General features: G+C 44.5%; 1 protein-coding gene across 1 annotated transcript in view; it reads right to left on the bottom strand.

Annotated features, from left to right (window-relative positions):
• The window catches only part of LOC119172851 (cell adhesion molecule Dscam1-like), a 284,967-nt gene that overhangs the window by 23,735 nt on the left and 243,954 nt on the right, over positions 1-17,278 (bottom strand). The window contains exons 22-27 of the mRNA XM_075893168.1: positions 15,313-15,455; positions 8,543-8,714; positions 8,214-8,328; positions 4,635-4,789; positions 3,740-3,757; positions 2,981-3,091 (exon numbers count right to left, since the gene is read on the bottom strand). Of these exons, the coding sequence (XP_075749283.1) occupies positions 2,981-3,091; positions 3,740-3,757; positions 4,635-4,789; positions 8,214-8,328; positions 8,543-8,714; positions 15,313-15,455 (714 nt within the window). The remainder of the gene's footprint in view (positions 1-2,980; positions 3,092-3,739; positions 3,758-4,634; positions 4,790-8,213; positions 8,329-8,542; positions 8,715-15,312; positions 15,456-17,278) is intronic.

Below are 17,278 nucleotides of genomic sequence, written 5' to 3'. Positions count from 1 at the left end.
TCTTCCGACTCGAAGAAAGTTTTGTGTTTTCGTTCGGTTATGTCAGTCACCATCAGCATTGCGATCCAGATTATATATATATATATATATATATATATATATATATATATATATATATATATATATATATATATATATATATATATATATATATATATATATGGGAAGGTAGGCTACAATAGCGTCGGCTATTTCATTGCAAAGGCACAATAAAAATAACAGAATAAACTTTACAAGAGCGCCGCCACACCTCTCTGTGCGCGCCCTTTTCGTTTCTGTCTCAAGCTCCTGCTTCACGCCAAAATCGTCGCACCACGCGCGCCACGGCCACATCTTGACGTAACGGTCTCGTAGCGAATGCCAGCTGCCGCTGTACCCTCCTCCTTTTCCTCGTTCCTTCTTCCCAGCAGCCTCCATTTTTGTATTCACATCCTACACTCGTTCTCCATATTTCGCGTTCCCTGCCTCCCATGCTCACTGCTCCGTAAAGGCGCGTCTTTTCTTTTTCGTTTTTATTTGAATCTCGTTTCTGCCACCTTACAACATCCCACAACGTCACTGGCCCCTAGGCATTGCTTTTGGAGGCGCCCCACAGTGCTCCTTCGCGTTCTATTGTTTAGCTAAAGGCAACGCATTCATGAAATACATTTGCTCCCCGTACTTTTTTTTTATCTATAGGAAGGGTGGCAGCGGGGATTTACCGGGGCGGAGAACAGCACCTCAGAAAAGTTTGTGTAGGTCTGGAACCTGGCTCTGCGTTTACGGTGTTTATACACACGCATATGGCGTGCGTTTTTCCTACTAATGTTGGTTTGATAGCCTAACGATCAGTAAATAACTGGATGATCGACAATAGAAACACATTCATTCAATCAATCAATCAATCAATCAATCAATCAATCAATCAATCAATCAATCAATCAATCAATCAATCAATCAATCAATCAATCAAACTTAATCAGTCAAACAATAAATCAAACATCTTCTCAACCACATTTACATGATAACATTGAAATAAAGAAAAATTCTTCTTTGTTTAAAACCACTGCAACAATCTTGATGAGGTTTGTTGAATTCAAAGGTAAAAGCTTAGCGGCCTGGAGCATTCATCTAGCCGTCAGCTTTTCGCAAGCGAGATATTCCGAAAAATGAAAGAAAGAAGAAAGATGTCGCAAGGCTTGTTACAGTTGTAGCTGCGTAGATTGTTAGGTCAGGAAGCAAGATATGGGCTACGGCTCACAGTGCACGGCTCTGTATTCCAGAGACGACCATAGATACTCCAGTGCTCATTGAAATAGTCATTTAGTTCGACTCTTGCATCTTGGCTCAGCAATATGCATTGGGTAGTATTGGTAAGTTTAACCCAGAAAGCTCTACACTAGCGGCAGAATACTTCGTCTACTGACGTATGGCGAGCAAGTAGGATATGATTTTATACTACAATTGACAAAATCTTTCTTTCGCACTTGCTTTCATCGTGATTTTGTGATGGTATATCGGATAATATTTTTTTTATCAGAGACATGAATGAACTATTGCGCGAGGACACTACCGTATACTCTTCAATTTTGATATTTCGAGAATTTGAAAGTTCGTTGCCACTTTATTCAAACTTCGCTGAAATACATTATGCGTCATTCTTTCCCCACAGCAGGTTCTTGCCACTCGCCACACGCTTCAGAAGACAACAGTATTTCCGGCGTATATTCAGCCTCCTGTCGTCTCCTGGCTTTCATTTGTCGAGTGCGTTTCCAAAGCTGTACTCATAACTGTATTTATTAGTCGCTTTCTTAGACGGAACTCGCGTGGCACACATATCGAGGCCCAAAATAAAGAGCAGACACACCGATCTGTGAAACAGCTGCACGCGAAAAAGATGTGACAGCAGAAATATCCACCACGTGTTTTGCTGGCTCAACTTTCAGATCTCTTTTCATTCACCTATCACTGAAAATAGGCCGCGCTAAGATTGTGCGGCAACGTAGCATGCTCACATGTTCCACGAATATGCGCGCTCATTGGAGCGCATTTGAAATAAATGACGAAAATACTCAAGTTAGATTCAATTGCTTCTTCACTTCTTCAGTGAAGCGTTCAAATGTTATCTGTATGAGAGATATAGGAAATTTCAAAGAATAGGCCAGACACTCAGACGGCCTTCGATAGAAAGAAGTTCCTCTCGCCTAAGGTTTTATTTATTTTCTCTTTTTGGTTGTCTGTCTATTTTTCTCTCGGTCGTCTTCTGAAATACGCGGCTCACAGAATGGCAACGTATGCGGCCTCTACTTGAAGAAATGCGACCCGCTGTCCCTGCCGGTGTTTTGGCCGCCCCATATTCAATTTGCGATGCAAGAGTGAAATATCAAAGAAAAAGAGACCACCTCCCACTAAAGGGAATGTGAAGCAGCGCTGGTGTTCACTTGTGTTTTCATTTGTTTTTTTTTCATTTGTATGTTTCCGTGTATGTTTCATTTGTGGTTGGAGTGCTGTATATGTTGTGTGCCGCTCATGTTGCGTCCTTCTACTTATCTGTATTACAATGTGTGTGCCGCAAAGTGAACAACCAGCACTGTTAGAAGAAGAGGGGGAGAGTTTGCGCATGCGCAGTGGGCCACCGGACGGTCGTCGAGGGACGGACACAGTCCCGATCATGAGTTGCTTCGCCTCTAAAAATCATGCAGATATATGAAGAAAGGAAGCGGCTTTACATCAAGATGATTCGTTTGCGCTGCCAGCTCTACTCTACGAGTGAGGCGTGTATATAGGCCGAGGAACATGAATTATACGTGGACCATTTCAAGGAAGTGTGTGTTGCGATGTAATAGGCAGTGCCTGAAGTATAGCGGCCATGACGCATTTCCTGTTTCCGCGATCGAATGCGTTACACAAAAAGCATTGCTAGTGCGCGTGGTTTAAACACTACTTTACGCTATCCAGGGTTGGCGAGGGTGGAAAGTCGTGGTTCGTAAATGACCCCCACCTTTGACCTTGGGAACATTCTCTTCCTCGGCAGAGTTCCTGTTGAGCCATCCCAGCGTGATGCTGTTTGACGTTGTCGACAGAACGCTTAGAGACGCTGGTCTCCGAGGAGCTGCGAAGACGATAAGAGATTCGCTGTTGTCTGTGGAGACGAGATTACCATAACGTCATTGTGTTTCGTCTCTACGTGTTTAGAAGTCTTCATATAAACAATGTTTGCCACCTTTAAAACGTATGTTTGAGACTGAACACTCAATAAGAAAGATGAAGAAAACACCCACAAAAAGGGTTATTGCTAGACACTCCTGCCATAAAAAATCACGCAATATACTTTTGCTATGAAGCCATAACTAAGTGCAAACATCCTCAGCGTAACGTCAGTATGCCTTTGTCGCTACCAATATCTTAGGAGAAGTGGCTTCGTAGCAGCCGTATATTGTAACGCTTGCTCACGTGATTCATGCCTTTCAGCACGCCGCAAAAACTGTATACGAGAAGTCAAGACAACGTTGAGGTTGCTGTTTGATATTACAGCCATGCAATAATGTTCGTCATCGATTCGTACTTCTGAGTGGTATTGTACGGAACTGATATTGCCGAATTGAGATTATTTTTTAACTTTTCTTCTAAAAAAATACTGTTGAAGCAAACTGGGGTTATCAGCACAGTTCTCGTAAAACAATACTCTCTTCTATAAATTGATGATAGTCCTAATACGTCAGGTGGTATACTGGGAATTAAAAAGGAAACGTGTACTCACATTTCTGAGATATGTTCGCTGTAAAAAATAATAATAAAAATTAAATAAATGCAGTGCAGATATAAAATCCCACCGCGTAAAGTAATTCCAAGTTCAATCATGAATTGAAAAATTAATACATATAATCCTTGGTTTTACTCTATTCTTGACATCTTAGTATGTGAGTGAGCAGTTATTCGCCCCCGAAGGCATAGCATGTTTTTCGTACGACACTTAACTTTTTCGATAAGACAGCGTGTTGATATTTACTCCTACGTAGACACGCTGAGCCGGGCCCAAGTATACAAAAAATAAGTGCCTATGCGCATTAGATTTATAGAAGAACATTGCTCTAAATAAACGAATAATCTGGGGTAAAACGACACAATTGGAAAAGTTACGAAGTCTCCACGTGAGAATAAGCCACTTATCGCCACAACAACACAGAACAAGCATAAAGTTTAAACCTTACAATGGTACTCTTGTATAATCTGCAGTCACAATAGAGCTAGGAATGATTCCTAACATAGTGAACAAAGTTCATATCGGTGACATCGAAGGAACACAAATTCAACCCTCTCTGAAGTAAACAAATCCATACAAATTACGTCGCTTTGTTGGGGCCACCATTGATTTTTACTTGTGGTCATTGAATGATGATAGTTGTGCCATGAGGTCGTAATGTAGGACGCGATGCCCACGGCACGTGCAATAGGATTACATGCTCAAGAGCGGCGAAATACTGTTGAAACGAACTAGAGTGTGGAAATATGAAATAAAAGCACGAAATCACCAAGTACAGGCATCTCTAGAAACAAACGTATACGTAGACGCTTTCTGTACGCTCATCTGTACAGGTAAGGCGATTGTTGCATGCATGAAGTGCTTGCAAGAAGATCCCGACCATAATGCTTACCGTGAACACGAACTGTGTAGTGGACAGCGTCCCTTCCGTACAGGTTGTGCGCATGGCAGGTGTAGTTCGTGGCGTCACCTGTTTCGGCTGCCTCGATCTGCAGGGTACCCGAGGGCAGCACTCGAACACGGTCGCTTTGCCGCAAGGGGCCGGAACTATAAAACAAACGGGAACAAAGAGCAGCATTTTAAAGGCAGTCCCAAAACAGCGACATTTAAAGAGCGCAGTGACATTTAATAATAATAATAATAATAATAATAATAATAATAATAATAATAATAATAATAATAATAATAATAATAATAATAATAATAATAATAATATGTGGTGCCACGTGCCGAAACTACAACATGATTATCAGGCACGCCATAGTTGAGGGCTCAGCGGATTTTAATCACCTGCGGTTCTTTAACGAGCATATAAATCTAATTATGCGGTCCTATAGCATTTCGTGTCCATGTAAACAGCATTAGGTGTTTGGATCATAAGGACACTGCTATACTAAGGTGGAATAGGCATGAACGAGATCAGCGAACACCTTCAAGCCTGTTTCATTGAAGAAAAAAAGTGCCGCCATATCCACGAAGTGAATGATGATGAGTGGGCGAAGCTCTGGAGGAAAACCTGGTAAACCATGAATCTTCCGTACATTTTGCCTACTCGATTTTATTACAATGCTCCCCCTAGCGTACGTCGCCGCACTAAATCGAACGATTGCCTTCCACCAATGACACGTGCCATATCTGACACCATTCCTATTTTATAACATCTCGCATCTTTCATCATCAACTACAAGTACCGCCGTCTAGTTTATAACATCTTGCATCTTTTCATCATCAGCTACAAGTCCCGCCATCTAGTGAGCACTGAAAGAACCAAACGAGAGGTGGCTACATGCAGGAGACGGAGCCGCCATCTAGTGAACACTGCAAGAACTAAACGAGAAGAGGCGACATACAGGAGACGGTACCGCCATCTAGTGGACACTGCAAGAACTAAACGAGAGGTGGCTACATACAGGCTACAGGGGACGCACAGCCCACGCCCTAAGGAGCTTCGCCCCTAAAACTTTCTTGCCGACTAAGTGATTCATATTTAGAAGTCCACCCGCCAAAATACAAAACACGAAGAAAGAAAAGTTTGAAAAGCTAATTGTTCGTGGCATTATCTCACCGCCATAAAATCTCGACTCCAGAGTAGCACCAGAACCAAAATAACACTTACGAATGACAAAATAACAATAACGCTTACGGTCTCTTACTACGTTAAGTAACGCATAGCATATTGGGCCTGTTGGTACGGGATACTGTAGTTTTATAGCGCATAAAAAGCGCCTGTCCCGTCTTTATCTGTACGTGTTTTTTGTGCACCAGAAAACTACATCACTATGCTAGAGCGGTTTGTAAGAGCACACATAAGTTTACTTGAAATGCGCAGAGTGGGTGATATTGTAAATATAGGAATGCATTATGTGAGATGAACTATTTGGTAAATTATTGCGATGTGACTACGTTTCTTTATAAAGCTACTTATAAAGATGTCGATCTTTTAAGGATCGTCATTTAGGTCTGGTTTCAATCTATGAGTGACTTAATTAATTTTTAATTTGTCACACACTGTTTAAGGTTGCCGCAAACTTTGCGGGCAATTAGTGCTGAATGTGTAAAGTTTGTTTTCCCGTCTACCACGTTACAATTATTTTCCGCGAATTACCATCATATCCCTACTCTGATCAAACCTCTACCAATGCAGCAGCATACTCTCGTGCAGCCGCTAACGAATATTATAGCAAGAGTCACAAAAGAAGAGAAGAAAGTGAATCAAATCAACGCTTTTCTCTGGAAGTGCTGGGTCAAAGGAAGTAATTAACGACTCTTTCTGAAATAGGTTCGATGAATTTGGCGCGAGTCTCAGGCGTGGTTCCACAAAAGGTCGGTTAGCATTGGTTTCTGACAAAATTCAGCGCCTTCGCGGAGTGCTTTAACGAGCGTGCAAAAAGGGAGACATTTCGCCCTCTTGAATCTTTTTGATAGGATATATTGGGGAAGGGGAAATCCTTCAACTGCGAAAGCGATGCAGATGCTGCAAAATACCAGAGCTGCTTCCTCCTTGAGATTCACTGGCAGCAGCACCAGCTCTTCTAATATTTAGGTGAGCTGATGGGCGGAATCAAAGGAGAGAGAAAGAGAGGCTTGAATCAGACGCGTAGCCGAAGAATTCATTGCTCGAGGCTGCTGTGCCATTGGTATCTTTGTCTTCCTTCCTTTTCAGGCTCGTAACTATACGGGCAGGTTTTTCGAGGGTCAGGGTTAGGATGCCGGAGGGCCTTTTGCCCATTTGGAGTGAAATGCAACCACCTGCACTCGATTTCGGTTTGAGCTCCTCAGGGGGATTCGCTGACTGCGGCAGGGGTGCCCGTTCGAGGTGAACACATAATGCGGGCTGTGCACGCTTATGTAGACGCGAGCTCTGTAGTGCAACGCTCTCGCGAGCTCGCTTTGTGAGCTCGCGCGCGGATCGAACAATGCCTCCGAACAGGGAATGCCGGTGTCCATCTTCTGCTTTCTCCCCTTCGTTGTCTGCGCCCGCGGCCGTTCGCAATGGCCTGACTCTCATTGTTGGCGAAGACAGCGGCCGTCTCTCACGGGATGAACACGCCTGATACGCGGGATTGCAGAACTGGAACGGAAAGCTAGGGCAAGGCCTTCTCTCCCGTTCTCTGGACGAACGATCCCAAGGACGGCGATGACAGTCAGATTACGAGGTGGCCGGGACAGAATAGAGCCGAGAATGAGAGAGGCAGTCAGGCGAGCGGTGCTTACGGCAGGTGTCTTGGTAACGATCTCCACCCGTCGTCATTTAGATACCAGGAAATACATTGGCTGAAGGAAAGGACGAGTCTTGCGAGACAGAAGGTGTGAGCGGGGAAAAGGCAACCAATTTCTTGGAGGGAGGAGAATGAGGACAGGAGAATAACCAAAGTGACGACACTAAGAAACATCCCTCTCGACTACCACGGACCGTGACGCATTCGGAAAAATAAAGCAGCCATTTGGTGGAAGATGATCGTGTAGCGTAGGAAAGAGATCGAAATACCTGCATACGTGGCATGACTGCTTTCATACTGTTTACCGGAAGAATGCGAAGGATTGTTTATTGGCGGTGTTTGACACACGTAACAGCCGTCGCTCCTCTAACGTGACGGATGATAGAGGGCGGTTTGGTGCTTTCTAGCATTTGGAGGAGCAGCAACAAAGGAAATGAAAGGTTGGGGGGGGGGGAATCAACTGGACGCACGTTCGGTTCGCTACCCTGCACTGGAGAAAGAAATAAGGGGATTAAAAAAGAATAAAGAGAGGACAGGGCAAGAGCGCCATATGGGTACATGCGTCCTTGTCCATTGCACGCCTATAAGCGGTCACTTAGTCCGGTCAACTTTAAGAAACCTATAGCATCTGGTTCCCAAATAAAACTATGTGAATATGTTCTAGTGCCGCTCTAGGAACTTGAAAAAAAAAAAAACGTAGGATGCATGCCGCTTGTGAATGAGAGGGACAATTCTATCTGAAGTGTACACACCCTGTCCTCCACTCCCTTACTGGCGTCGGTTGTCCCGCTGTCCTGCAGGGAAGCTCCAGGTCTTGCTTCAGGGCAACGCTCACTTTCCGGCTGAATGACGCTATGCGTGCCGGAGCTGCGAAAAACAGAAATCGCGGCATTTAACCGCAGTGATTCAAGCGCGATAATCCGCTGGAAAAGAGGCATGGCTAGCGATGCGCTGGCTCGTACGTATTGTTTGCTTGTGTTATGACACTTGATATTCTCATAGCATGTTTCGTCGAGTTCTGTTCTAAAGACGTACAGTGTAGTTGTAATCAATATAAGCAGAATGAGAGAAGAGTTCTCACCCCGTACTTCTGGACTCTGGGTGATGATACGCGTGGCCGGACCCTCACCGGCACCCGTCGACGCGGTCGCCCAAAACTCATAGCGCTGACCCGTGCGCAAGCCGCGGGTCTCGTGCCAGAACTGGGACGCCGGCACGGACACCGGTCGCGCCGGAACAGCACCTGAGACTTGCTGCACATGCATTGAAGCGCGTGACAAACTCTAAGGATTCGTCTGCTGAAAGTGGTGAGTAAGAAATATATTTTGGTTTAATTATACAGCTCACTATACAAAAGACACAAACAATGTGCATGATTGGCGTCGTTGTTTTGCTTCTGAAATGAAACATATTGATTTGAATTTGCACTTTCCTCCTCCACATTTGAAATTGGAGGAGACCGTACGTAGCCTACAGATGCGTGCGCTTATGTAAGCATGTAGTGACGAAGGCAAGACTAGTTTTAAAATCGGTGGTTCCAGCGACACGTTGTTTTCAAGAATATTATTCTCTTCAACTGCTGTCCACCTTTTTCAGGAATTGCAAGTAGAAGCAGCCACAAAACGATTACACCACTAATGCAAAAGTTCTGGCAGCAATCTCGCAAATCACTCAGCACAACGTAAAAGTAAAAGAAAAGCAAAAAGAACAAGGCGACCAGGCATTCAACGCATTGCCTTCAGCGCAGAGCGTCTCGAGATCGACAGTGACACATTGAGTCACTTACACTATCACAGCTTGTCGCACATTTTACAAAGCTTCTTTCAGAAAGTTGTCGTTTCGAATCCACTCTGGAAGCTTCGCTGGCGTTGCTAGTTTGGCAGCTGCTATAACGATGCACTAAGCGGACCGTGGAAGAAACCGACGCCCATTGCTGGCTTATCTCTACCAATCTCGGCGCATTCATCCCAGTGGAGTATCGCAACCTCCTTGAGGCTGAAATTTCGAACACGACTCCTTTGTATCGTCGTTCTAGAGCGAGATAAAAACTGTTTCCAAGTTTGCCGCTAGCAGAGAATGCACCAAACCAGCGAGCAGATTGTAAAAAAAAAAAAGACAGAAGAGTATTTTCGTTCGAGCTGACTTGTCGCATTCCCCACACCCCCTCTCTGGCCGTTTCCAGGACAAAATGGGATTTCTTTTTACATCTCTGTCTTCGCTAGCTCGCCATTCGTCAACTTATTGTCGGGAGTTCTTTGCTTCTTTATTTTCGCCATTTGACGCCTCACTTTCAAGCAAAAGCCAGTGAAACTCTTTGTCGATGTTTGCCCTTTCTACTTATCTGCAGTCTAAAGCGGATAAGTAGTTTATGCTGGGATGCTGAGGTGATGTGGGGAGCATTACAGAGTGAGTGATTGCGAGATGCAGCGAGGCGGCGCTGTTGTGAAGAAAAGAATGTAAACTTGAAGAGCTTTGGCGCTGGACTTGATCGGTGGCCATTTCTTTACGTCTTTTTGTTCAGAGAAAAAGGGGGGGGGGGGGTCTGCAAGGCGAGCTGCAAGTCTTTGGCGCAGTTGGAAGTTGCAAGCCGACGCAAGATACGATCGCTTGCTGGAAGCCTGCATGAAGTTTCAGGTTCAGCTTAGGGGAAAAAGTGCGTCATACGACGCAACTTATTGATCAAACTCTTTCACCAGATATGTCTCTTTTTATCGCCAGATGTGACCTTGAAGGCTTCAAGCTATCTGATTATTTGACAAAGAGGGCGACAAAGAGCGGGGATAGTTTGACGAGCTGGATTGGTGCTATATATGTAAAAAAAGACGGCTCTCAAGAGAAAATACGCACCAGGCCACGTTCGATTTTGTATAGCCGCGTTTTTACGGAGCTCAAAATGTTCACTACCATACATTACTTTGAAAAACTCGGGCCAAAGAGATCTGACCAAAGGGCGCAAACATCGCAGTATCCGCAGTGGCACAGCGTTTTATCTATACATTGAATTCAGACCGGCTGCAAAGCTGTCACACTGTACATTTTCAATTTTGGTGGTTAAATGAGAGGGATATATCCTAAGCATGAAAAAGAAAAAGCCCAGTTGGCAGCCTACTTCACTCACTGGGTTCGGGTCTCACGGTAAGTCGAAGCCATTTTAATTGCTATGATAGTTGGTTTCTCTGAGAGAGTAGCACAACGTGTGATGGAGTTACGCGATAGAACGTGTAATGCAACTTCCAAAACTATGTAACGTCCACTTGGAGGCCACAAGTGGGTACTTGTACAAAGAATACTTCACTAGCGCCTTAAGCCGGCTTTATGGGAACGAAAAGCCTTGTTTAAAATGTTGAGATTTGTTCTATACCTAACCCGCGAATTTCCAAATGTAGGAGACTTAGCGCTTGAGAAATTCACCCTCGTTGATCATCGAAATTTTTGGGGCTCACTGTGGCAAGGTTGATTACTAAATCTTTCTTTTTCAGAGCTACGGACTTCTGGCTCGGTAAGGCTGCTTGCTCTTTGAAACGACTACATGGAGATAGGTACCTATGTAGGTCATAGTTAATGCTTGCTCGACGGGTTGTCATCGCATAGCTCAGCACTGTCACCTGTACTTTGTACGAACGTAATAACAGCAGGTTACACGGTAACCCAGTGTGTTGCAAAGCCAGTCACTGCGTTGGAGGCGCTCCTTGCCAGTTTATAAGATCAACTGCCTTCCTCCTGCGTACCCATCGGGGTAGCTCAGCAGGTACAGTGTATCACCATGCTAATCCCGAGGACGTGGGTTTAATGCACTGCCACGGGGGCCACATGCAGATGAGAATGAAATGAAACAACACCTGTGAACTTCGGTTTAGACGTGTGTTAAACAATCACAATCAGAAAAATTAAGCCAAGGTCATCTACTATGGTTTCCCTGGTAATCCAAACGTTGCTTTGGTACGTAGAACTCCACAAAAGCATCACACTTCTTTGGTTTGGCCACTGTGTATAACCTTAATGAAAACCAGCAAATGACTAAGCAAAGTTACCCATAAGGGGCGTCTTATTGTAAAGTTTTAAGTATACGGTGGTAACTGCGATAAATATGCAAAGGAAGTATAGTGAACAGAACAACTCGCCACTAACGTGAACAGCAGCTGCAGCCTTCTAAATCAGACGGCAAAAAATTACACCATCGTCTCAAAGTGAACCCTGATGGGATGCGAACAGGAGCGTTGAGCAAGGGCGGCGTCACGGGTTGAACGACGCTGGCACATTCGTTTAGATGCTGCGGTCGAACGGACGAAGTGGTAGCTGCGGGCGCTGCGGTGAGGGCGCGGCAGATGGGGGATGGATGGATGGATGGATGGATATGGCTGTACCCTTTAGATCGGGCGGTGGCTAGAGTCACCAAGCCGTTATACTTAATGAACCAAAAACTAGATTTATTTTTTTCCTTTAAATAGTGAGGTTGAGGATTCGTACTTTGACGCGAAGGGTTCAATTTTCACTCGGGCCTTGACTTTAGCCACCAATCAGATAACCTCCTTCTAGTTAATTCTACCCGCTTAAAGTCTATTTTGCCCTCACTGTCCCTAAACCCCAGTGCTTCGAAAAACTCTGCGCCATCAACCTTAACTACAGGGTGAAGCCCTTTGCAGAACATTATCAAGTGTTCGGCAGTTTCTTCTTCCTCTCCACACGCACTGCATACTGTGTCTACCCCGTCGTATATGGCTCGATATGTCTTTGTTCGCAATACTCCCGTCCTGGCCTCAAACAATAGAGAACTACCCCGAGTATTATCATATTTCCTTTTCTTGGCTATTTCCTGCTTAAAAGTTCGATAGATCTCTAGTGCGGACTTCTTAATCATGCCAATTCTCCACATATCGGTCTCAGCTTCCTTCACCTTCTTCCTTACCGATAACTTTTTTTGGTTTGGCCTCTGCTGTTTTCTAAGTATTTACCAGTCAATCTCCTGGTTCGCTTCCTCCATTTTGTATCGACATTCTTCATGTACAAGTAGCTGAAAACCTTCCTCGCCCAATGCTCCTCGCCCATTTCTCTCAATCGCTTCTCAAATTTTATCTTGCTGCAAGCTTCCCTGCCCTCAAATGATGTCCATCCCATATCACCTTGTACTCCCTGATTTGGTGTATTCCCGTGAGCTCCTAAAGCAAGCCTACCTATTCCACGTTGCTTAATTTCTAATCTTGCTTGAACTCCTGATCTCATGCACAAGACCGCATTGCCGAACGTCAGCCCACGAACCATGACCCCTTTCTATATTCCTCTCACAACCTCATACCTATTGTAATTACACAGTGCCCTATTTTTCATCACCGCTGCATTCCTGTTACCTTTAGTCGTCACGTATATTTCGTGTTCCCTTAGGTATTCGGCCCTGTTGCTTATCCATACTCCCAGATATTTGTATTTATCTGTTATCTCTAGCGTGATTTCCTGTATTCTAAGCTCACAACCTTCATTATCATTAAAAATCATCACTGCTGATTTTTCCTTACTGAATCTGAAATCTAACCTATCTCCCTCATTACCGCAGGGGAGAGAGTGATGTCAGCGCTCACTGCGAGGGGAGTGTGACGTCAACGCGCAGCTGTGGTGTGACTTACTTGGCGCCACTCCAACACCTGCGGCAAGGGGACTAGTTGCGGCACGTTTGTATACGGGCACACGGAGGGAAAGCGTTACACAGGCTAGTTAAAGAGCTGCTTCGCATCTAAAAAGGGCTGCACTCTTTCCTGTCCTTTCTGCTTTTTTTTTGTTCTTGTGAAGTACGTTACCTAGTATGGGCTTACTTGTAGCGTGCGGCAAATAAACGACAGCGAAACACATCACTGTCTCTGAGTATTAGAAAAATATATATAACAGTTATGGTTGAACTCATGCGAACACTTCCGTAAGCAGCACGCAGCCATGAAAGAGCTACAGTAATACTTAAACTAGCATAGGTAATTACGGGAAAGAAAAAGAAAAAAGCCGAGCAGACCTACAGAATAGGACACAGCGGCATGTCCTCTTTCCGAGTGTTAGTCCCTTCATGTCAGTGAGTGCCGAAAAAGGGCACAGTGCTATGCCCTCTTGTGTCAATCTACTCGGCCATTTTTTTTCTTTCCCGTAATGCGCTATGTCATTTCAAGTACGACGAACCAACTGGGCCAGTCTTCAACACTTGATTGATTGATATGTGGGGTTTAACGTCCCAAAACCACTATATGATTATGAGAGACGCCGTAGTGGAGGGCTCCGGAAATTTAGACCACCTGGGGTTCTTTAACGTGCACCCAAATCTGAGCACACGGGCCTACAACATTTCCGCCTCCATCGGAAATGCAGCCGCCACAGCCGGGATTTGACCCCGCGACCTGCGGGTCAGCAGCCGAGTACCTTAGCCACTAGACCACCGCGGCGGGGCAGTCTTCAACACTTGTGAGCTACAGTAAGTTGAATGCAGAACATGAGAGGTCGACTGCATTCACTCGAATGGCGCGCAAGCTCGTTGAGTCTTGCTCAGCGCCGTTACGATACTCCTTCTTCTGCTCCGCCGCAGGGTGTTGTGGCTAAGGTACTCGGCTGCTCACGTACCCGCAGGTCACGGGATCAAATCCCGGTTACGGCAGCTGCAAGTTCGATGGAGGCGAAAATGCGGTAGGCCCATGTGCTCAGATTTGGGTGCGCGTTAAAGAACCCCGGGTGGTCGAAATTCCCGGAGCCCTCCACTACGGCGTCTCTTATTATCATATGGTGGTTTTAGGACGTCAAACCCCAAATATCAATCAATCCTTCTCTCTTCCCGACGTAAGGGCGGTTCATACTGAAGAACCAGATGACTAAGGCGAAAAGAACTCGGGCGGATTCTCTAGTTCATTGCGATCTTGCAAATGGGCTTCACGCACAACACCAAGTGGAGACTACGGACGTAGGGCAGATTTTAAATAACTTCGGATCACAACGGCTGCTCGGCAGATCCTTAATAACTGATGGTAACAAGTTTCATTAACTCAGTTGCTTTTACTGTTTCCTTTCACATTGTTCAGTTATAAATGAACATATCTTATAGGCACGCCTAATGAATGTGCGTAGAGAAGTGATCTATATGGTCTCCACCTGCAATATGATCACGCTATATGCACTGGACTCTGCCCTTAGACTCTGCTGATGCTTTAAACGCCACGCATTGTATGTGTGCATAATGAAGCTGATTAGTATTATTTTTATGTTTTTTATTCTGCAAATTTCCGAACTTAGGTATTTATTCAATACTGCCACCGTGATTATGCGATAGCAGGCTTTAACGTAGCCTGCCTTTCATGCGTGTAGCCATGGGGGAGGGCAAAAGCCACCTCCCAAAAGTTTTCAATTTGGCTAGTCTATGTATGCGCACACACATGCGAACGCACGCGCGAACAAACATAAAGATACATAAAATATGACTGAACCCCCGCCCCTCAAAAAAATAAAAAATAAATCTATAGCTACGCTGCAGGGCCAGCTGGGTACCCACCAGCGCTGCTGTGAACCAGCCTCATTAGACTTACTGCAAGCTGCGCCGATATTTATTGTTCACACCGACGTAAAAGATGTATTACGCTAATGGTTGATTGATTGATATGTGGGGCTTAATGTCCCAAAACCACTATATGATTATGAGAGACGCCATGGTGGAGGGCTCCGGAAATTTAGATCTCCTGGGGTTCTTTAACATGCACCCAAATCGTACTGCCGCGTATAGCGGGTGCGCTATGTCACCTCCAAAATCTCCCAGCATACACGAAGCTGTGGCGATGGTGACACAAAGACTGCGCGTAATGCGGGGTTACGTGTGGGTTAAACGCATCCACTTACCTGACTCGACGCTTGAGAATGAACCCGGCTGTACACAGTGTACCGCTGAAGAATGCCATTCGCCCTAGGCGGTGGAAGCCAGCTGATCAGGATGGCGTCTGGTGCCAGAACCAGTGCCTTGATGTCGGCGGGTGCCTCTGGCACTGAAACGTTTAGCGCCTAGTCAATGGATACCCTCATCAACAACAACAACAACAACAACAACAACAACAACAACAACAACAACAACAACAACAACAACAACAACAACAACAACAACAACAACAACAACAACAACAACAACAACAACAACAACAACAACAACAACAACAACAACAACAACAACAACAACAACAACAACAACAACAACAACAACAACAACAACAACAACAACAACAACAACAACAAGTGAATTGTAGTACAACGACCCCTTCGACCCCTTCCCGTTATGAATACTGGTTTTTTTGGAAACGGCTGACTGAAAGCTTCACTAGTGGTCGCGAGCTTCACTAACGCAACTGAAATACAACGGAAGCCGGAAAGAAAGACGAGAAAGAGTGTTTGACTTAGTCTGATTTCACAGCGACAGCTTTTATGAGATCACTTTTTGGGTCACGCGCAGTTGGATGTTGTCCGCCGCCGCTGTTCGTAACCACATCGCGCGATACTAGAAAAAAAAAAACCTTGCACAAATAACACAATAGGTTTAAAATTCTTACTGTGCAAGCATTCTTAAAGATATACAATTCACACCAAAGACTCTCATTTTACGCTTTCATTCAAGAACCGGCTTTATTTTTCGAAACCCATTGGTCGCTACTACACACCCCGCAAATAGTATTTGCACAAGCGCTACTACAGCAACTGAATGTAAAAATTAAAACATATTGGTCCAATACACAACCTAAAGTCGATGCTTAGCATACAATTTGATGATATATTTCCTCATAACGCGAAACAATTGGCACATAGGTATTTAAATGACCAGTCAGCAGATTATCTAGCTCACCTAGAGATAAGCAATATCATAGCGACTGATGCATCTGTGTCAAAAGAAAAGGCTGGGGTTGGCATCTTCTCTCCTTCTTTGGACTGGACCTTTTCGATTCGACTCCCAGATTATACCCCGGTATCCATTGCAGAATTATTGGCCATTGTTCTTGCCCTACACAAATTGCCCTCAAGCGAATCATTAGCAGTTATCATTACAGATTTGTTATCAGTTTGCAATGCACTTTCTGCGGCAGTAAATGCAGAGCTGATGAATACGTTTCAGCATTTAGTACCGAAAAACGTAAAAAAACTGCATTTTTTATGGGTACCGGGCCACCGCGAATTATATTTGAACGAAATGGCGGACTCTTTAGCAGCAGTATCCCTGTGTGGGCCCACCATCCCAGTTTTGCCAAATACGGCTTACGTGACAGCGCTAAGGTTCCGAAATGCTTGCCTGCAATGGGGAAAAGGTAATTTGGCTAAATTCAAAGATTTGGAGCATTTGAGCTATTGCTGGAATAAACAGTGGTGTGTATCTCGCCAGTTAAAGGTCACTTATACAAGAGTGCGCTGTGCAGTTCCACAACTAAATTACTACCTTAACAAAGCTCGACTCAAGGCGTCACCGCTATGCATTTGGTGCAACGAAATTGAAACAATTGAACATTTCTTTTTATTCTGCCAAAGTTATTCTTATTAGAGAAAAAAATTTAGTAGCCTCATTACAAAAGCTAGGAATACAAGTAAATCTACCAGTAATTTTATCACTTGGCGGAACTTCGTTTGGTTACTGCCACAGGGATGTATGTTCCATTGTGTTTGATTACATCAACGCAACTAAAAGATTACCGTGCTAGTGAAACCCAACCTTTTCAGATCTTTAGTTTATAATTCGTAGTAATGTCTATCAAAAACAAGAGATGGTTTGACCGCTTCCTCAGCAAACATTTTTTTGGTACTATTATTTATAAACTACTTTTTCAGATTGGCT

The sequence above is a fragment of the Rhipicephalus microplus genome, chromosome 4, assembly GCF_043290135.1.
Source record: "Rhipicephalus microplus isolate Deutch F79 chromosome 4, USDA_Rmic, whole genome shotgun sequence".
In the NCBI taxonomy this organism is placed as follows: domain Eukaryota; kingdom Metazoa; phylum Arthropoda; class Arachnida; order Ixodida; family Ixodidae; genus Rhipicephalus; species Rhipicephalus microplus.
The sequence above is the reverse complement of the archived record's forward strand: the minus strand, read 5'-3'. Positions and strand labels throughout refer to the sequence as shown.